The sequence below is a fragment of the Lissotriton vulgaris genome, chromosome 6, assembly GCF_964263255.1.
Source record: "Lissotriton vulgaris chromosome 6, aLisVul1.2, whole genome shotgun sequence".
NCBI lineage: Eukaryota > Metazoa > Chordata > Amphibia > Caudata > Salamandridae > Lissotriton > Lissotriton vulgaris.
The window spans coordinates 333018942-333041450 of NC_141694.1; the positions used below are offsets into that span (position 1 = coordinate 333018942).

Consider the following 22509-nt stretch of genomic DNA (forward strand, 5'->3'; position numbering starts at 1 on the left):
GGAGATTGATCGGGGAAAGTTCATGGCTTTTGATCTTCCTCTCGAAGTACTTGGCGTTATCTTGGCAGCCTGGTGTCTCTCTGCCAAAACTATTTATGCTGGACACTGGGAGAGGTTTGTTGTATGGTGTTCCCTCTACAACACCCAGCCTTTACTGGCACAGTGAGCTGACATGCTGTTATTTTGTCTTTCGTTGGGCCAGCTTTTCAGCCTTTTTATGCCTCCCTGATCAGCCATCGTTATTCAAATCACCTGTTGCGTGATAAGTTTCTTGAAAGGGCTGACACAAATATTCCCACCAACACCTTTTGTGATGCCTCAGTAGAATAAACCTTAATTTGGTTCTCACTTATCTAGCGTGTGCCCTGTTTGAATCAATGCACAGCTGTTCTCTCTGCTTCCTCACGCTGAAGACCATCTTCCACATAGTCATCACGTTGGCTTGCCACGTGAGTGAGCTACAAGCATTGTCTGTCCAGCTGTGCTGTTTACTTCCTTCTTAACATATAAGCTGGTACTCTGGACAAAAGCAGCATTCCTACAAAAGGTCATCATGCCTGTCCACATTAGATAGATAGATCGATAGATAGATAGATAGATAGATAGATAGATAGATAGATAGATAGATAGATAGATAGATTTAGACATCACAAATCGTCCTTTCAGGCTCAGCACGCTCCGTAATTGCTCATGCATGTGGGGGATTGACCAAATCCATATGCAAAGTTTGACCAAAGAGCACTGCACTACAAGGGTGTTCAAGTTCTGCTTATTTTATTGAATCAAATGGACAAGCAGAAAATGCCAGCTAACTATAACTGGTGAATTTCCGTTTTTTCATTTTAGTTAAAATGTTATGTTTTAACTGACATTTTCACCTAGCTATAATGTCACTTTACTCCTTTTTTTTCAGTAAATATATATTTTTTGTATTATGATTCAAGTTTTCTTTTGTTTTTAGATGAAATGAAAACCTTTGCAGGACAGCAGATCGAGCCTCTCTTCCAGTTCTCATGGCTAGTAGTGTTTCTTACTCTCTCGCTGTGCGGAAGCGTGGGCCTATTGTTGTCCTTCACCGTGGATCCAAAACTTGGGATTGCTGTGTCGCTTAGCCTGTTGGCTCTCATGTACATCTTCTTTAGTAAGTCTTTTTAGTACTTTGTTAAATTTCAGTAGGTTGCAATATAACCAGTGTATTTTCTTTTTCTTCTACATTTGAAATGCTTGTTCTATCCTTGCTGTTTTTGTACATATACATTTTCTTTATTTATGGAAAAATCATGTTTTCACTACATCTATTATGTGTGTATTTTTAATTCTGATTAATCCTATCTATAGTAGCCATATCTTGATAAGATCAAGGAACACTTGAAAGATAAGAAAGATTTAACCATTATTTGGAATAATTAGAAAAGTGTTTCTATAGCGAGTTTATTGAATAATGTTCATTTTTAGAAAAAAATGCCAAATGTGGAGTTGTAAAATAGCTTTGTTTAACCAAAAAACTATCAAGAAGATGACAAAGCAAAATGTAGTTTGCCACCTAAACAATGGTTCTTATAAAATTGCTGGTGTAGAACAAACATTTTAGCTAGTCTAGGGTTAAAATATCTCATTACCATTTTGGTTTTAGACTAGAACAAGTTGTTGACACCCCAAACAAATAGTGATCTGAACTTGTATGGAATGGAATTCCAAAAGAGTATGAATTACTTGTGTATATTTATGTTACAAACAGTTTGGGTAATTGTGCTTCAAAATCCAGGCAATTGCTGTTTTGTGCTTTGAGTCACATAATTTAAATATTTGCGTATTATGTTATGTAACTGCTTTTTCTGTATCAAGTTATTATTGTTTTACTTTACAGCTAAGATACGATAATACCTACCACTAGTTGTTCCCCTTAGGCTACTACCCATGAGGAAAGAGGCAACCTATTTAGGTATTGAATACTGTCTCATCTATGGCAGTGGAGTGGTAGGTAGCTTTACACCTTGCCACACATGTTTAGATAGTTTTTATTATTCACCCGGTCCTGAAGAATCGCCATTGATAATTTTTTGACAACATGTGGCGAGAAACATGTCGAACATCTGGGAGGTGAGTGCAATTTTTGTCACATTATGACAAAATAGTCACCCCTCCCTCTTGACTTTTAAATCGTTGGGGCCCTCTCAGAATAAAATGTACCACAGAAGACTCCCTTACCTGTTTTACCATTCACTTTGCACATCTACACTCACATAGGTCCCTCACTCCCATGGCACCCATACAGTGAGGAATAGAAGATCTCCGATAAATAGCCACTTTAAGGGTGCCCGTCGGGCATTGCAGCGCCGGCCCAACGAGGAGCAGGCCCATATGATGAAGCATGACATCTAGCTTGTTGGGTGTGTGAGGGCCTTAGTTCCGACAGGAGGAATCCCCCGCCTCCTCACTACCTGTAGTACGTATACCTGTTTGGGTGGTTAATATAGCGCATAGAAACTTCGTACCCTTCTTTTTTGTAGACCATTGACTTTCTACCAGTACACTAGGCTAGATTATAAATATATTCATTCGCACTAGAAAACCTTTGGGAAGCTTTAAGCTTACAGGATCCCCAGGTTTCCCTGGCATCAAAGACCGCCTTAATACGAGAAGTCTTGTGTAGAGGCAACGGGATGGCCATGAAAGTATACACTCTCCATCTTCAGTAATTTATGGCCACAGACCATACTATAAGTTTTAGAGTGATTAATGCAAAAAACACAGTTGATGGACAGAATGTAGAACAATGTCCTACATTCACCCCAGTACAAGGATCTGGGCCTAAATCCATCGTTTTTTTGCACTCCACACCACCCTGGGTTAAACACTGGCTATATGCAAATCAGCTCTGACCCTGTGCCTCATGGGAACAGTCCAGTCCGAACTACCAAGCCATGTCTTTCCCAGACCACTGGAGTCAAGCTATCCAGGCTGATGAAGGCTGATAGCTAGAAACCGGTCCTTGGATGCTTGATTCCGGTCTGGGAAAGACATGGCTTGGTAGTTCGGATAGGACTGTTCCCATGAGGCACAGGGTCAGAGCTGATTTGTATATAGCCAGTGTCTAACCCAGGGTGGTGTGGAGTGCAAAAAAAACGATGGATTTAGGCCCAGATCCTTGTACTGGGGTGAATGTATGACATTGTTCTACATTCTGTCCATCAACTGTGTTTTTGCAATTTTCACTTAGAGTGATTAATAGCAAGGCCCAGAGACCCCATGCAACTAACAAAATCCTGGAACAGGATGTTAAGGCTCTTAAAAGTTCTTCCGAGTAAAACAGCATTATTCTCATAGAGTAGTGCGGGAAAGTGTTTTTTGTCGACTTTGGGGGACATCCATAATGCAAGCGAAAGGGCGGTGCCAAGGCTATTAACCAATTGGATGCTAATGACAAGGGTAACTCGTCATGCACTGCCCATTCATTTCAATGGAAATTATATAATAACTCAATAATTGCCTTAGCACTAAAGGGGTTAATATACAGTAAAAATGAAATGTGAGCCAGGATGCAGCCCTGGTGTACGCCCTTCCCCAGCGTAAAGCTAGAAGTGCTGTGGCAAGCAGGGCCAAACCTAACAGATGCCAAAAGGTCCTAGTGCAAAGCCCTCATAAACTGAAGAGGCCCTTGATCCTCCCCCAAATCAATCAATATGACCCATAATTGTGATCTTACCACTCTGTTAAAAAGTACTAGATAGGTCCATGAAGACCAGGCAGATGGAGCACTGCCTAGCGATGGTATACTTGCTGATGAGCAGGTGTAGGTTCAGACAATGCTCTATCATGCCTAGACCCTCCCAGAAGCCATACTGTACCTTCAACAGCATGTTCGTCTCCCTGACCCAAGACATAAGGCGCTTCAGTACAACCCTCCATGCAGTATTTACCACAGAGTCCAGCAGGGACATCGGCTGAAAACGGGTTGGAGACTGAGGGTCTCCCTTTTTAAAAATAGGCACAATAGTAGCTGTATGCCATGAAAGGCGAAGCCCAATATTGGAGAAGGCACTAAAACAATCACATAATAATAGGGCCCAGAATTCCAGGAAGGATTTGTACAGACCCCATTGGGACCTGGGACCTTATTGGATGTAGACTTCATAATGGCCTCCCAGACCTCCTCTAGGGTAAATTCCATTGATATGGGAAATAGTCAATAGTCAATACGAAGTATATTGTGTAGATTACTTAAAACCATGACAATAGAAAACATTTAAAAAGAAGAAACATGATTATGCAAAGGCAGAAGAGAATAATGGTTCCTTACAAGACCGTATAGTGTAGATGGCTTGTTTTGCCCGAAAAAAGAAAACTCTTGGTGTATAGGCTTTCTCTCTACCTTCTTCCCTTTCCCTTATCTGTTATGGAAATAATGAATAAAAATTAGTTAAAAATCCACCATAAAATGGATTAAAAGTTTCAACTAAAAAGATAACTCAATTACAGCGAGGTCAAACTCTACTGTGCATCAATGTCCGTGATCCAAGAGCTAAGAGTTAACAGTTCATGATCATTTCAGTGCTTTGTTGGGAGTTTTTAAGGAAGTCCTGCACTGCTTTGAAAATGTGCCTGTTCTTGCCACTTCGAGGGAGACCATGGTGCTAAAAATCCAGTTCATTGCATGGTTGCATGTTCTTATACCATGAACTAAGAAGAGTGGCGTTAATAAGGTTCGCCGGCAGTCGAGCAACGTCGGACAGCTGCACAGTAGATGAGAAGAGTTTCCGATTTGTAGCCAGAGATTCTACACTTGACTGCTTTAGAGAGCAGCGGCCAGTTAGGAATAAAGTCTTTGATTTGTAATGCCAGCATCCTTACTGCCAAGATTTTTGCCAGGCACGCTTTCCCTATTTTGCAGTTAAGGTAAGTTTGCGCCCTAAGTCCAACTTGGCTGTCATTGTGAAGAAGTGTGGCTCAATGGTTAGAGCGGCAGACCCTGATGCAGAGGTCTGGCCTGGGACCAGGGTTCAATTCCCGCCTCGGCGGGCCTTGGGCTCAATTTCTTTGGACCTGATAATTCTCGCCTCAGTGCCTATTCTAATCATGGGTCCCACTCTGCAACTCTGGGCAATAGCTTGCTTAATCTCCACAACGGCCCCAACAGCGCTGGGATGCCTGGCTTCAACTTGGGGGTGCCCAGGAGTGGACATTTCACAGGGAAAAGCCAGGAAGGGTTCCACAGCGGTATGCGTACAGCGCCAGGAAACCCCAGTTGGGGTATAAGTGCGCTTTACAAGTGCAAATTAATTTAATGTAATTTAATTTCATTGTTGTATGACGCTGCCAGGGCCCTTAATGGCGATGTAGAATACATTTTTTGCAGGTCCATGGTCTTCGAAAGTAGTTTATTCTGTTTTTCTCATTATACTTTTTATTGCAGTGGACGTAAGTGAAAGAAGTGATTAGAGTGGTCAGGTTGATTTGTAAAGTTTCTACTGCCGTCCTTAAGTAAGTGGACCACAGGTTGATTTTAAATTTGAAAATGTCTTGCAAAGTGAATTTCAAAGTGCCCGGCATTGCCATAATGCATCTATGGTAGTACTTAATAAAAGACCCCATACTAGACCATACGATGCCCTCCAGGCCAAATTCAAGTCTCATATTTTTAGGTGTAATTTTCCGATGGTTTTGGTGAGTTGACCTGGAAATGCCTCGCTGCCGTAGGTAATTGCGGATGGTAATACTGCCCTAAGCACCTTTCTAATTGGCGCTGAGGAGGGGCTTTTATGGGCTGTATATAGTTGACAAAGTCTTGTAATTACTAATGCTGTCTTGTTCTTTAAATGACGCTTGTGTATTGTTGATGCACCGTTTGCAGAAAACCATGTGCCCAGATAGTTATAAGATTTGGCTCCAGAGATTTTTATAGGACCCAGGTACCAGTTATTATTTATTTTTTGTAGCGTTCTTCCAAAGGATAGAACCTTTGTTTTGGCTTCATTTACTTTCATCTTGTTTACGCTATTGTATAAGTGAAGGGAATTTAATGCTCTCTGCAGTCCTATTTCTGAGTTGTCCAGGAGGACGATGTCATCCGCGTATTGCAATATTGTGATCTTTGTATTGTCGATTTTTGGAGAGATTAGATTAGCGTTGAGAAGTGCCCGGGAAATATCCGCTGTATATAAATTAAACAACATTGGAGCAAGGACACACCCTTGCTTTAGCCCTTGGTTGGTATTAATCTTCTTGGTTAACAAAGTGTCTAACAACTTGACCCTCACCAGGTAGGTGTGTATAGCGATATGATGGCGTTGAGGAGGCTGCTGGAAATACTCCACGCCTGAAGTTTTCTCCATAAGATACCTCTGTCCACCAGATTGAAAGCAGATGAATAGTCCACAAAGCAGGCGTAGAGCGCTAATGTCTTCTGGTGTTTTGCCTAGTGGACAAGATAGGATAAGGTGAATTGTATCCAGTGTGGAGGAATTTGGTCTAAAGCCAGTTTGGCAGTAGGGAATTATTGTGTTTGTTGTTGCCCAAGCCACTTGATCTTTTAAGAGTGCAGCTGCGTAGGTCTTAGCCTCGATGTCCAGTCAGGCTATCAGCCGATAATTGCAGGGATTCTGTCTGTCGCCCTTTATAGGTCTCGGCTAGCGTAGACTGCGCACATGCGCAGTCTCGCTGGCGAGATTTGATGAGTTAGAGTAAGTTTCACTAGCGAGGTTATGCCCCGCCCCTCTATTCCATTGGCTGGCGTCACCGTTCATGCTAAACGGTGGCCAGCCATTGGAAAAGAGGTGTTAGTGACGTACTCTTTTCTCTTTTGAAGCCATCCCACTTGGACTGGCTTCCTTGATTTACTGCTGTGGTAAAAAGTTTCTAATCTTCTTTATGGGCCGAAAAAGATGGCCCCATAAAGAAGATAAGAAACCTTTTACTCCAGCAGGAAGTCATGCCAGACCCTTCCAAGTGGGACGGCTCTAAAAGAGAAATTTCTTTCATTTTAGTATAATCATGGCACCCGTGCTTTACTTTTAAAATGTTACAAGTAAACCGCGGGTGCCGCAATTATGCCAAAATGAAAGAAATAGAAAAAACATCTATTTCTTTCATTTTGGTATATTCGCGGGTGATGTGGGTACAAGACAGGTGGACAGGTGCTCTTAGGGCAGGAACATAGCTTTGACTCGATGTGATTTCTCCGGAATGGAGCCGTGGGAGCAGCCACTTTTCCCCTGTGTCTGCTCTGCCGGGTTTAGACTGCTGCTGGCTGCGTGTTACAGAACAGCCCGTCGTGTAACAGCAGGAAGAGGTCTGACAGGGGTGGGCACAGGGGCGAGGAGGCAGCCAGGGTGCAGGGCAGGTTTCACCCTGTTTATCGTTTATGCTGAGCCCAGCAACACGCCCCTGGAGTCTTTATAGTGGAATATACTTGTACACTGCTAGGTTTGTGTCCTATCGTGGAAGGGGGCGATACAGAACACGGGGACCGGTTCTCTGCGGGATTGATATGTTTTTTTTATACTGTGAGCTCGTTTAGGAGTGTTTCTGGGGGAAGCGATTGCCAATAAGAACTCTTCCTCTTTGCAAATAATGTTTTTATGTTCTTTTCCTTTGACCAAATATTGTAACAATGTTCAAACTGGCCACGGGGTGCCTTCTAGAATGGCCGGCTCCCCCGTTGAAACGACGGGGAAAACCCACTCGGGGTCTCCTGCGAACTCCACTCTTTGCTGTCTAGGGTCGCCGTACCATGTCATCCCGTTTCTGCTCCCCTTGCACTTGTGGAAGACCGCTGCAGGACAGTTGGCGCCGATGGCTTGGAGTTGGAACCGGTGGGTCAGGACAATACAAAGTTTGTAAATCCTGCTACATCGGATGATTCCGTGCATCAGGACCCTCACAGATCAATGACCGCCATGCCACAATCTTAGTGTGCGACTGTCCCATTGCGCTATACGGGCAGACGGGAGTGTGCAACAGGGAGGTGCGGGATATATGTGACACGGCAACGTCAAGACCCCCCTGCAGATCTGGACAGTTTCGGAGGTTCGGGGTCACTCATGTACTGCGGCCATAGTGTACTCCTAATGCGTGACATACTCCGGCTTTGGGATCCTTGTTTGAGGGCTGACAAAAGGCCAGTACAAGACAGATGGGCGGGCGGAAGGGGCAGTGAAGGGTGGTTGGTGGTTGGAAGGGTGAGAGCCAATGTGCCCTTCCTAAATACTAGCAGCTGGGTGTGTGGGGGGGGTGCTCAATCGCACCCACAGACCGTGCCATGCTGTACTCTCGGCGTGTAGGTGGAGTGTGCGAGCTAGGGTGAGGCCCTGTAAACCCGGGCAATGTCGGGGTTCGGACACCCCAGGCGCATGGCATGCCTAGGGAGTAACTGCCACCTGCACTGGGCCTCATGCTGGTTCTACCGTCTTTTCGGTACTTAGGGTTTTTAGCAAACACCCCAAATGCAGATGTGTGTCACTCTTAAAGAATAACATTCTTGGAAAAGGGCGGTGGTAGGGTGGCAAGACAGTGCTCAATTTGTAAAATTATAAGTGCTGGGGCAAACGTTTTACTTGGGAGTCCGCCCCCGATGCTGCTGATTGTTGGATGCTAACCCAGCCCGGTTTCACTTCTTCCTCATCCCTCCTTCATCCACCTCTCTCTCCCTTTAGTTCTCATTTGCATGTTTTTTCATCCCCGCGTCATCCCTTTGTCATTGTTTTCCTTTCTATCTCTTCACCTGTCTTTCCTCCTCGTTGACTTTCTTCCTCTTGTTCTGCTTCAAAATCTGATGAAAGAAAAATGAGTTCTGGTCCCCAAAAATGAGTGCCGGTGCCCACTATTCACTACTACTGGTACACGTTATGGACTGGAAAGGGCGGAGGTTATCTTTAAAAGAGCAGAATCGGGCTCCGTTAGTGGAGAAGTGTGGCTCAGGGGTTAGAGGCGGCAGACCCGGAAGATGAGATCGGCCCTGGACCAGGGTTCAATTCCCCGCCTCGACGGGGCTTGGGCTCAATAATTCCACGGACTCGATAATTCTCGCTCCGGTGCCTACTCGACTCACGGGTTCACACTCTGCGACTCTGGGCAATAGCTTGCTTAATCTCCACAACGGCCCCTCGCGGCGGGATGCCTGGCTTTCACCTTGTGGATACCCTGCCGGGGTTATCTCACAGGGGAATACCAGGACGGGTTCCCTAAGCAAGCGCTTAGATGCCTGCGATGTGGGCGGTTTGCGCTATATAAATACATTTACATTTACATTCTGAGTTCAAGCACACAGCCCAGATACAATTATGCGGAACGCGTAGAGAGTAACATCTTGCTGGCTTTAAGGGCCAGAGGGTACAGGGAAGGGAAGGGAAGGGCGATTGTCTTTAAAAGAGCAGAATCATTCCTCTTTTTATGGAGACAAGTGTTTTCTGGGTTCCCCAGATGCAATTATGTGGAACGCTTACAGAGTAACATCTTGGTGGCCTGAAAGGGCAGGAGGGTCCTGGTCAGGAGGGAGGGGTTTTTCTTTAAAAGAGCAGAATCGGGCTGTTAGTTCGTCATTTGGATAGTTTTGGGGTTAGATCCTGATGCAGATATGTGGCACTTGCACAGAATAGAATTTTGCTGAGTTAAAGGGAAGCAGGAGGGTACAGAACAAGAAGGAAGGTGGTTATCGTCTTGTGAGTTCCAGTGCTTTTGCGTTCGAACACATACCCCAGATGCAGATATGCGGCACTCGTAGAGAGGAACATCTTGTTAGGCAGAAGGGGCGGGAGGCTACAGGACAAGAGGAAGGGAGTTTTCTTTAAAAGAGAAGACTCAGGCTCAGTTCTTCCTCCTTTCGGATAATTTTGGGGTTCCAGCACACACCCCAGATGCAGATATGCAGCACTTCTAGAGTGTAATATCTTGTTATGTTGAAGGGGTGGGAGGCTACAGGACAGGAGGAAGGGAGTTTCCTTTAAAAGTGCAGGCTCAGGCTCCGTTCTTCCGTCATTCGGATAATATCGGGTTTCTAGCACACACCCCAGATGCAGATATGCGGCACTCGTAGAGTGTAACATCTTGTTAGTTTGAAGGGGCAGGAGGGTACAGGACAGTAGGGAGTTTTCTTTAAAAGAGCAGACCCGGAACCGGTTGGTTCGCATTCGGATGGTTTCGGGCTTTGAGCACACACCCCAAATGCAGATATGTGGAACTCGTGGAGAGTAACATCTTGTTGGGTTGGAGGGGCAGGGGGGTACTGGACAGGAGCAAGGGAGTTTTCTTTTAAAGAGCAAACTCGGTCTCCGTTTGTTCGTCACTCGGATAGTTCCGGGGTTCAGGCACACACATCAGAGGCAGATATGCGGCACAGGAGAGATTAACATTTTGCTGTGTTAAAGGGCATCGGGGAGGCACATGAGCGGAGGGGGTTATCTCTAAAAGAGTGGAATCGGGCTCCGTTTGTTCATCTTGCGGATTCTGGTGGTTTCTGGGTTTGAGCACACACCCCAGATGCAGATATGCGGCACTTTTCGAAAGTAACATCTTGCAGGGATGGAGGGGGCATGAAGATACAGGGCAGAAGGAAGGACGGTCACCTTTGAAAGAGCAGAATCGGGCTTCGTATGTTCGTCTTGCACATTCGGATAGCTCGGGATCTGGAAAAACACCTCATGTGCAAATATGTGGCACTCTTGTTAGGGGCAGGAGGGTGCATGAGAGTAGGAAGGAAGGCTGCCTTTAAAATAACAGAATAGGGCTCCCTTTGTTCGCCTGGGACATTTGGAGAGTTTCGTGGTTCGGGCACACACACTATTAGATGACAAAATGTGTGTTGGGTAAAGGAGGGTACAGCAGAGAAGGGAGGGGTGTTGTTTGTAAATCAGCAGCATCAGGCTCTTTTTATTCGTCTTGCATATTCGGACAGATCCGAGGTTTGAATACACACCCGGACATATTCCTGGGCGGTTGTTTTTGAAAGAGCAGAATCTACCTTTGTTTTCGTCGTTTTGCCAGTTCGGATAGTTTTGGTTATCGGGCGCACCCCTGGGAGCAGATGCTTAGTGAGTAACCTTCTTGCCTCGGATCGAGGTAGGTGAGGCACAACATTTAGGAGTAGAATCGGGCTCCGTTATCCACCAATTGCATATTCAGACGGGTTCAAGGGATAGGACACGTTCACAAGTAGTGCTGTCTTGCTCCACAGTCGGTGTTACACAAACATGCTTTGTAGTCTTGTTGGGGCGCAGGGCAGGGTAGTTCTGGTACTGCTGTGAGGTGGCAAAGGGTGCTTACAGAGAATGAGGCGGATTGGGCACAAACAATTGTCTTGTATTATGGATTGGTTCTCTTTTTGACGCAAACGTGTTGTTTGGCCACAATTTACACTCTCCACTTGCTATAACAGCCAGCTCTGTCATGGAGGTCATGGGACCAGACCGGCAGTATCCCAACAGACACCCCTCCCCCCGCACATGTGAGGGTATCAGCCCATGAGGGTTTTGTAGCCCACATGGGTAATACGGACCTTGCAACTCAGAGCGTGTGTGTGTGCAAATAGGTCTCGCATTTGCGAGAGATTAAGCTATTGGCATTGTAAATGACAATGCCATTTATTTATCTGTTTTCAAAACCAACCCATAAATAAAAAGTTTGTCATTTACAATGCCAATAGCTCTAACTTTTTCGAAGGAGAGACCTATTGCATTGTAAATGCTTTTTAAAAATTGGGTGCAATTTTAAACCTTTCCGGTTGTCGGGCACTTGATGGAGTTTAGTGCGGGTTGTAAACAGTGAGGAAAGGATTGCGGTCCACAATATCTGAAAGAGACACGTTAGTGGTAGATTCCTTACCTTAGAATATCCCCAGGCGTCAGACTGGATCCGGAATTTTTTTGCGTAGCAGTACCCATGCGCGTCGGTAGGCGTCGTCCGCGGCTCCGCCGCCGTCGTGACGTCGTCGGAGTACTTAGACGCCGCCTCCGCGCGCTGATGTCAGTTCTTCTTTTTTCCGCGCCAGCAAGCGCAGATCCGGAAAAAGTTGTACCCTAGTCAATTTTTGACTAACTTTTTACGATCCTTTTGATCTACTTCCAAAGTCTCTCGACTCCGACTGTACCGGTAGGGATGCCTGGGTTCAAGCCATGCGCCGACTGCAACCTACTGATGTCGGTTACCGACCTCCATCGCCGGTGCCTGCACTGTCTAGGCCCGGACCACGACGACAAGTCCTGCTCAGACTGCCGGGCCCTGACGTCTAAAGCTAGACGGGAGCGGTCCCGTAAGCGACTCGAGCATCGGCAGTCCGCCCGCGCGGCTCGAGGTCCCTGTCTGAAAGGAGGTCGAAGGACCGGTCGCTGGGCCGGAGTCACCACAGTTCCGGGAGTTGTCATCGGTCTTCGGGCTCGAAGTCCTCAGGTAAGAGGAACAAGAAGTCGACGAGGCAACATCGCTCTTCTGACTCCCCCGACGCTCGCGCAATGCGGCCGGGGGTTCGGGCGACACCGCCCACGCGGCGCCGTGGGCATCACGGCCTGCTCCATAACCGCCGGTCCCTGGGCAGCACGCGACGCCGGAGGAGATCGAGGCCTTCCTCTCGGCCATGAGGTCGCTCACTCCTCCGTCGGGTTCCGCAGCGCCTTCGGGCCAAGCGGCCCGACTGGGTCCCCCAGCGGGCCGGGTGATTCGGCGCCGTCGGGTGCTTGGGCCCCGGAGCCGTCGGCGACTTCGGTCCCCCGCCGCAGGGCCCCACTGGATCCGGCTCCAGATCCGGGTCGCCGCTGGTCGACCTCACTACCTTGCCGGCGCCGGCCCCAAGGGTGTCGCCCCCGGCGCCGTCCCAGGACGACCCCGTCCCTGGTCCTACCCTCGATTCTGGTCCGGTGTCGGAGCGGCGCTGCTCGGCGCCGTATCCGACGCAGTTTGGAGATTTCTATTTCTATGACCTGGCCCCATCCTTTGAGCCTCAGTACCAGGCGATGGGTGACGAGGGGGATTGGGAGGGGTCTGAGGACCCTCTGGCAAGTGAGTGTCAGTCTTCTATGGATTGCACAGGAGAGCTTGGGGAAGCCAGTGGTCTGGACAATTCGCCTGACACTGGTTTTGTCTCCCCTCCTAGCGTGGCTACGGAGGAGGGAGCTGCTTATAGCGTGATGCCCACGCGGCGCCGTGGGCATCACGGCCTGCTCCATAACCGCCGGTCCCTGGGCAGCACGCGACGCCGGAGGAGATCGAGGCCTTCCTCTCGGCCATGAGGTCGCTCACTCCTCCGTCGGGTTCCGCAGCGCCTTCGGGCCAAGCGGCCCGACTGGGTCCCCCAGCGGGCCGGGTGATTCGGCGCCGTCGGGTGCTTGGGCCCCGGAGCCGTCGGCGACTTCGGTCCCCCGCCGCAGGGCCCCACTGGATCCGGCTCCAGATCCGGGTCGCCGCTGGTCGACCTCACTACCTTGCCGGCGCCGGCCCCAAGGGTGTCGCCCCCGGCGCCGTCCCAGGACGACCCCGTCCCTGGTCCTACCCTCGATTCTGGTCCGGTGTCGGAGCGGCGCTGCTCGGCGCCGTATCCGACGCAGTTTGGAGATTTCTATTTCTATGACCTGGCCCCATCCTTTGAGCCTCAGTACCAGGCGATGGGTGACGAGGGGGATTGGGAGGGGTCTGAGGACCCTCTGGCAAGTGAGTGTCAGTCTTCTATGGATTGCACAGGAGAGCTTGGGGAAGCCAGTGGTCTGGACAATTCGCCTGACACTGGTTTTGTCTCCCCTCCTAGCGTGGCTACGGAGGAGGGAGCTGCTTATAGCGTGGTGCTGATGAGGGCGGCCAAGGCCTTGGGCCTTGAGCTCCCTGTCGCGGGCCGTGAGGACTAACCTCCCCACTGAGATCCTTAAACCGCAGTCAAGCTCGGCCGAGCCTCTGCTGCCTTTTAATGAGGCCTCATCAGACGCTCTTCTGGGCACTTGGTCCAAGCCCGCTACAGGTCAGCCTGTGGATTGGAACGCGGCCAGGCACCACCGACCACCGAAAGTATTCTCCCTGAGTTCAGGATTGCGGTCAGTCAACACTGCATGCCTCTTAGGCCGCTACACCCACTCTCTGTGGGATACGGTCGCGGACGTGCTGCCAGAGTGCCCGGTGTAGGTTCGGGCTAAACTCAGCCAAGCCCTTGTGGAGGGTCGAGATGCGGCGCGTTATTCCATCCGGTGTGGGCTGGACCCTACTGACTCACTAGGCAGAGCGATGGCAACGATGGTGGCGATTCGACGCTACGCCTGGTTGAGGTCCACCAACTTCTCGGCTGATGTCCAAAACACACTTATGGACATGCCATTCGATGGCCGCCGCCTCTTTGGCGACAAGGCAGACCATGCGCTTGAGCGCTTTAAGGACTCCAGGGCTACGGCCAAGTCCTTGGGCCTCTCGGCCCCACGCCAGCAAACGGCTGCCTTTGGCTCCTTTCGTGGACAAGGAGGAGGCGCCCCCACACGTCCAGCCAGACACGGGCCGCAGACTACCACCCAGCGCGGTGGCGGACGTGGGAACCACCGTGGCGGCGGTTGGGGACAACGGCGAGGCCAGTCCAAACCTACCTCTGCAACATCCGCCTCGAAACCCTCCTAGTCCGAGCTTTCAGGCCAATGTGACCCCAGTGTGGGGCAGGGTTCGCCATCACCACCACCACTGACACACTGTCACATCGGACAGGTGGGTGCTGCAAATCGTCCGAAGGGGCTACTCCCTCCCCTTCGAGACGTCCCCTCCAGCCATGCCACCGCAGTACCACCGCGTGTCGGGGGATCACTTGAAACTTCTGCAGGAGGAAGTTATGGCCCTCTTGTCCAAGGGTGCCATCGAGCGCGTTCCTGGGCCAGAAGTAGGGTGTGGTTGTTACTCCCACTACTTTCTGGTACCCAAGAAGGGCAAATGGGGCCTACGCCCTATCTTGGACCTACAGAACGTCAACGGCTTTCTCCGGAAGGAGAAGTTCAAGATGCTGACATTGGCTCAGGTCTTAGCGGCCATAGACCCTCGAGACTCGATGGTAGCATTGGACTTGCAGGACGCTTATTTTCACATCCCCGTCCTGCCGGCCCAACGGCGTTACCTGCTGCTCACGGTAGGCCACGAGCACTTTCAGTTTACCGTGCTCCCCTTCGGCCTTACCAGCACCCCACGGGTGTTCACGAAAGTGATGGCGGTGGTCGCAGCTCAACTACGCAGGATAGGGGTTTCAGTCTTCCCCATACATCGACGACTGGTTGTTGAAGGCGGGCTCGCCCCAGACGGTCGTCAACCACCTCCAGACTACGTTCGACGTCCTGCACCTGCTGGGGTTCTCCATCAAAGTGCCGAAGTCACACCTGTGTCCCTCTCAGAAGCTCCTCTTCCTCGGATGGGTTCTAGACTCCGCGCGGTTTCGGGTTTAGCCTCCCGGACAGCTTTATCCCGGATCTCGTTCAGGTTGACGCTGCGGCTTCTGGGGCTGATGGCCTCCTGCATCCTTCTGGTGCATGACGCCCGGTGGCGGATGCGGGTTCTGCAGTGGGACCTAAAGTTTCAGTGGCCCAGCATCAGGGCAACTTGTCCGACCATGTCTTGATCTCGGAGGGCACTGCAAGACAGTTGCAGTGGTGGCTCACGGACCACGATTGGGTCAGCGGCAGATCTCTCTCCCTACCCCAACCGGAGCTCGTAGTTGTGACAGCAGACGCGTCCCTCCAGGGCTGGGGGGGCCACATGGGAGAGGCGGAGATCAGAGGCCTCTGGTCTCCGACGGAGTCCCAGCTCCACATCAACCTTCTGGAGCTGCGGGCGATCCGGCTTGCACTGAAGGCATTCCTCCCCTCTGTCCGGGGGAGTGTAGTGCAGGTGTTCACGGACAACACCACCGCCATGTGGTACTGCAACAAACAGGGCGGGTGGGGTCGTGGACCCTATGCCAGGAGCCTCTGCGCCTCTGGCAGTGGCTGGAACATCAGGGCGTGACCCTGGTGGTTCAACACCTGGCAGGTTCCCTGAACGCTGTGGAAATATAAATTTTATGGTCAAGTTGTGTTCCCTAGCGTGTACCCCACCGACTCCATGTACCAGCTTAAAGTGCATGTAACTTCCCTCCTGTGTCAGCTATGAAGACGCAAATACATTTGCGTCCAACGTTAACTTGTCCTCTTTCAGATCCACCCTGAATGGATTAAATGGCCCGTTCCTAAGTATGCTATGCCACCGTCTTTTTGTAGTGTACTTTACATGTTTTCCTGCTCTGGCGGAGTAGGCCCTGAATTTCTGCCATCGAGCCTCTTTTCTGGCTTCTGACTCTGACAGCCTCAGCCCAGGCTGCCTCTGTACCCGTGAACTCTGACTTACTTCCAGCGCGGCCCATCGCGCTCAGCTCAGCCTGCTTTCTGCCAAGACTGACTATAACCTTCGAGTTATCTGTTCCGCTCTTCGAAAATGCATTCCTGCCTACTAGCTACAGTAAACATCCTCCCCAGCTGCAGAGCCAAAGGGCCGACCTGTCTCAGTGCAAGTAATTCATAGCTTCTGTTACCATGCTTCCATGGAAGGCCCCGTGCCCCCACGCTTCTCATGCAGACACTTAGGCGCTTATACACGCATCCACAGTTAGTATAGAATAGCTTCTGCCCTAGAGACCTTTCCGTCCAGATAATATGGTTCCCAAACATCAGATATCAGATATGATAGAAGTACAAGTTGATCTGACATGCCAGACTTCTGTCTCTTTCCGTCAGTGTAAATGTCAAGTCCCCTGCACCCCTCCAATTACACGTCATGCAGCTGCGCGCGCATCCAAGCTTCCGATTTCTGCTGACATTGCAACATTTCTGTTAGTGCCACCCCTTTGTGACACCTATCCGTGACGTTTCTAGCACACACCTCTAGTTCACGCCTTCTGATTACGTACTAGTAACACGTGTATACTGTTATCTTGTCTTCTCTCAGCTGTTACGCCTACTATACTGTTTCTTATGACATGAATTAAGTATATAAGCTATGTACTGTCAATAAAATGTAGCGCGCTCTATCCCTTCTTCTACCCCTGCGGTAGGAAGAACATGATATTATGGTCCTGACCATTCCTTTTTGAGGAATAAAACCCTTAAGAACTCTAACACCACGGACTCTGGTTCTTTCTTTCCGATTTGAGTTATTATTGATTAAGTACTTACCTGCATAGAAATTAAGAGAGTAAATTAATTATTTACGACATTTTGGCGCCCGAACAGGGACCCCTCCCCCACCTCACGCGCCGGTTGGTGCGTTGCAAGCTATGTCCCCTGCCATCAGTTAGATGGAACCTACGCGTACCGGCAGGATTTCCTGCATCTCCCTCTGACCCACGGAGGTGACGAAGACTGCGATCAGTGCCCAGACGAGGCGGTGAGGAGTGCGGAGGATCCCGACCAGAGCCTAGCCGAAAGAAGCAAGGTCCGAGGTGTCAAGAGGCCCACCGGTTTTCCGAAGTTTTCCGAAGTCGAGCCGAGTCGAGTCCAGTCCAGTCGAGTTTTCCGAGGCCTTCTGTTTCCGTGCTTCCCGGTGAGTACCATTGCTGGGACGTATCTAGACGGGTTTGGGTACACAAGTCCGGTCTGCACTGTTTTTAGGCAGTGTATCTGTACTGTTTAGCAGTATATCTAGTATTCTGAATTTCTGCACTGTTACACCAGTGTATCTGTACTGTTTAGCAGTACATCCAGTATAGGGGGTAGTCATCTATGTCTCAAATGTCTTTTTATGTGATTAATGTCGTGGTATGAATGTGACCGTTTAATGTGCATTATTGTGTTTCTTGTATAAACTAGCTGTATCCAGTATTAAGTAGTAAGGATTGAGTATTCAGTAATAGGTAAACAAGATGCCGTTTTTCAACAAGTTAAAGCAGATAGGAACTAGGAAAGGGATACTGGAGGAAGAAATTCCTATTCCCCCTAGGGACACTCCAGGTAACTTTATGTATCATAAACATGGCATAGATGCCATACTGTATCTAGAATTATGGGCCGACTATACCAAGCATCTAGACGAAAGACACAGATGGCCCGCTACCGGAACATGGGATGCCGAGTGCATCATGAAGGTAGAAGAAGCATTATGGAAAAAGAAAGCTAGACAATCTCAGAAAGACGCCATAGAATTTTGGCGTAAGGAATCACACAAGCGTGCTGAGAAAGAACTCCGTAGAGAAGACAGACTTAAAGAATCAGACAAGGCCCAAGAAAATGAATTAGTTACTGAAGGGATCCGAGTAAAAACAGAACAAATAGACCGTGCCCGAAACAATCTCGTAAACGGTATGTATCTCGCGGCCGAGGGTACACCTGAGGCCCTATCAGAAATACCGAAAAACTTACCGCAGCCATTAGTTCCAACTAAAGTAATGCATAAGACTACTAAAGACATATTCCTAAATTCTTATCTAGAGGATGTAGCACCAGCTTACGCCAATCTGCCTGTTCGTGCCTTGCCTCCTGACAGGGACGGGGGTGGCACCCCGCCCCCAGATCATGCTCCGCCAGCCCCGCCACTTCCCGCACCCAAAATTGACCTACCGAAACAAAGTCTACCTGATCCTACTAAACGACAAATTCAAGTTCAGATACAGACTCCACAGGGAGATAATGCCCAAGCATCCGCTTCAGGAGGTGCGACCGCGGGTCTTCGGACCCCGCCATTAACACCCAGATTCAATCTCAGAGATATGCAGAGTCCTCTCACGTTCAGGTCACCCCGCCTTGACGCATTAAAAGAAAACATTTCAGTTTGTAGATATGATCCAGTACCCGGAAAAGACGATCTTATGATATTGGCATCACTACGGTTAAGATCTGCCACTGATATCTTGCTATGCTATGTAGGAATGAAGGACCGTCTAGATAGAATATATGAGTTTGTTCAGACAGGGAAAGACCCTGACAGTATCAAGGATGCCATGGAGAAACAGAAAGTTGACGTTCAAGCACAGATACTACGATTTTTCATAAATTGTCTAATAAGAGAACGAGACAGGCCCGGAACAGATCAGAGTGAATTAGACGCACTGAACAAGTGGGGTCAAAATATAGCTGAAGGAAAACATGACAAGGGGGCTTGCATAGCCAGTATGTACAAGAAAATTAGAAAAGCAGTGATAGCAGTACACCAAAAAGGGAAAGAACAAGCTTCCTCCGAGGAGGAAGAAGAACTTGAAGTACCAGAAAGGACTACAGATACTATAGCGTATGTAGGTAAGGGAACTTACCTTAGGAAAGGTATCCGTCCAGAAAGCAAGAGAGTTTTTCTCTCTGCTTTAACAAACCCGAATTCTTCTGAACATCAGTTCCAGGAGACTGATAAAAGACTACGAGAAAGAATGGGGTACCATGTACTCAATTCGATGGATGAACAAGAACTAGCCCGGTCAGCCATCTTATGGGCCGAAAATCCAGACATATATAATGATGATACCTTAGCACAGACATTTCTGAACCTTTCCCCAGACGAACAGAAATTAGCAGGTGTATACATGATTCAGCACCTCCTCACGAAATACAGAAACCAACATTCCGATCCAGGTCCCTTACACGAAACATTAGAAGCACTACTCATGGATAGATGGAGAGGTTTCAGTACCAAGTTAATACAAATAATTCTAGAACAACGTCATAAATATAACACTTTCATAAGCCCTGAATATGTTCCCGCCCCGCCTCCGGAAAGGAAAATGTACCACATGCAATGCGGGAGTGGCATTGAAAGCCAGAACCCCTTACGAGAAGTACACCCAGTTATGGGTGCGGATCACCTCTTGAAACGTGTATATGTACACACGCCACTGACTAAGTTAGAACTGTTAGAAATGAAGAAACTAGTTCCGTGTCATGATAAAGACCCTGCAGGTTTTCACAGAGAGCTTAAAGACATGTTACTAATGGGGGATTACACGTATGATGATATCATGAAAATGTTGAAGGTGCTGTTGCCCACGGGCATCTACGAGAAATTAAAAGAAAAAGAATGGGAGGTGGGGGACACAAAGATTGCATGGGCAGAAATAGAAGACGAAGAAAGCAAACGTGTCCCAGGGGTAGGCCTTGGGGAAAAGACTAAAGCATTACCCGGTTTAATAGTACAGGTTCTGCCAAGATTATTGACAACTAGAAAGGAAGATTGGGACGCCATCTCGTCCTGTAAACAGAAACATGATGAAGATACTAGTGACTTCTATTCAAGATTCGAGAAATGTTTCATTATTAATAGTGGCCTAAAACCAAGTAGCGAATCATATCCACACCTTTTTGTATCAAAACTAGTCGAGAACTCCCTACCATTAGTTAAAAACCGAGTGTACAAAGTTGAAAGTACTTGGCAGGCAAATACGCCATCCCAGATGTTACAGATGCTCCAATATCATCAGAACAGAATTAGAGAAGAACAAGATCAGGAACAGAAGCGCATGAAAGACACAAAGATGAAAATGTTAGTAGCTCAGACGGTCCCAGCCGACGGTCAAAGGAAGGGTGGGACCCAGACAAGTCACACTACAGCTCCCGTTAAAGGAACGTGCAATTACTGCAAGCAGCCAGGTCACTACATACATGAATGTCCAGTTCTGAAACATAACATAGCAACAGGGAAAACTAAAGAAAGACCGCATCCGCCTAGACAAGATCAGGTCCAGCAACAGACCTCACAAAATGTACAGCCCATGCAGAATACACAGCCTATGCATGCCCCATCTCATACCGCACAGACAGTAGCAGTACCACAGCCCATTGCCGCGACTCAGCAAGTTTCACAACAGATGTACCAGTATGCCCAATCTGCATATCCAGATTACCCACGATATACATGAAACAGCCTAGAGAGGGAAGGTGGCTTGCCTCTTATTGAAATTCCTGTAGATCAAGAAGGTCCTTATGTACACAGTCACGTATTGGGAAAAGACAGAAAGTTTTTAATTGACACAGGGGCAAGCCGCACCACAATCAGTCATAATGAAGTCCCAGGGGCACCCCTCTCAGGCTCACAGAATGTTTCCCTTGGTTTTTCAGGACAGCCTATTGTAAATGAAGTATCGGAACCAGTACCCTTGGCTGTGGGTCCATTATCACGAGTTACAGATTTGTTACTTACGAACTCATGCCCAGAAAATCTGTTAGGAATTAAAACATTGAAGGCTCTAGGAGCTATAATATGCTGTTCCCCGGAGGGAGTTAGACTCTTTCTACGGGATTTCAAGGGTCACTATGTGTTGCGAGAATTCGATGTCAGATTGAAAAATGTACCAGATCACCTATGGGCAAAAGGCCCAACTGATGTAGGTTGTATGCATATCACACCATACCGTGTTACACTCAAGACAGGAGTTATTCTACCACGAATCAGACAATACAAGTTACCACCCGATGCTGTAGTGGCTTTACTGGAAATCATTGAAGAGCTTATTGCCCAAGGAGTGGTCGTAGAGACCGACTCCAATACCTGTAATTCACCAATCATCCCAATTCTTAAACGTACTGACCCCAATGCACCGCCAGTATATCGGCTGGTGATTGATCTTCGAGAACTGAACAAATGTATTGTACCACAGTACCCTGTGGTCCCCGATATCTCTTCTCTATTGACTGCTATTGATTCAGAAGCAACGTTCTTTACTGTAATTGATCTCAAGAACGCTTTCTTCAGTGTACCTATTGATCCGGAGAGCCAGTATCTCTTCGGATTCAGTTTAAATGGACGAAGTTTCAAATTTTCCCGCGCACCTCAAGGATTCACAGAAAGCCCCAGCATCTATAGTCAAGCACTGAAAAGACAACTAGATTGTATTCAAATGCCAGTTAACACCGCTTTACTGCAATACGTCGATGATCTACTGATCACCGCACGAAGTGAGCCCGAATGTGAACAAGCATCACTGACAGTTCTACATTTTCTGGCAGACAAGGGACACAAGGTGTCTCCTTCGAAGCTGCAATTCTGTGTTCAGCAAGTTGTGTACTTGGGTCACTTGCTGTCCAAAGTGGGGAGACAGCTCACTCCCGATCGCATTCAGTTAATTGTAAATATGCCACGACCCCAGACACAAAAGGAAGTGCGGGCCTTCATAGGCCTCACCTCGTACTGCAGACAATGGATTCCTCAATATGCATTTCTAGCTAAACCACTCATCCAGTTAACAACGCAGGAGGCAGCAACTTCGACTGTCCTCCCTTGGACTCAGGAACATACACAAGCCTTTGAGGAATTAAAGAAAGCATTATGCCAAGCACCAGTTTTAGCGACACCATGTTACAGCAAACCGTTTACACTTTTTGTTACAGAACGTGATGGTACAGCATTGTCTGTCCTCACTCAAGATCAAGCAGGTTCACATAAGCCTTGCGCTTATTTTTCTAGTACATTGGATTCAGTAGCCCAGGCACTCCCTGCGTGCTTAAAGTCAGTAGCAGCAACAGCACTAGCAATTAGACAGAGCGATTCAATTGTTCTAGGCCATCAGTTAACAGTACAAGTTCCACACTCTGTAGAGGTTCTTTTAAACAGAACACAGACTCAACA

At 48.3% G+C, this 22509-nt stretch overlaps 1 protein-coding gene across 5 annotated transcripts in view; it reads left to right on the forward strand.

The window, feature by feature from the left end:
* Positions 1-22509, forward strand: part of KIDINS220 (kinase D interacting substrate 220) — a 942023-nt gene that overhangs the window by 386544 nt on the left and 532970 nt on the right. For all 5 annotated transcript variants that reach the window (XM_086926367.1, XM_086926369.1, XM_086926371.1 and 2 more), the window contains exon 14: positions 962-1141. In XM_086926367.1, coding sequence (XP_086782493.1) covers positions 962-1141 — 180 coding nt within the window. The remainder of the gene's footprint in view (positions 1-961; positions 1142-22509) is intronic.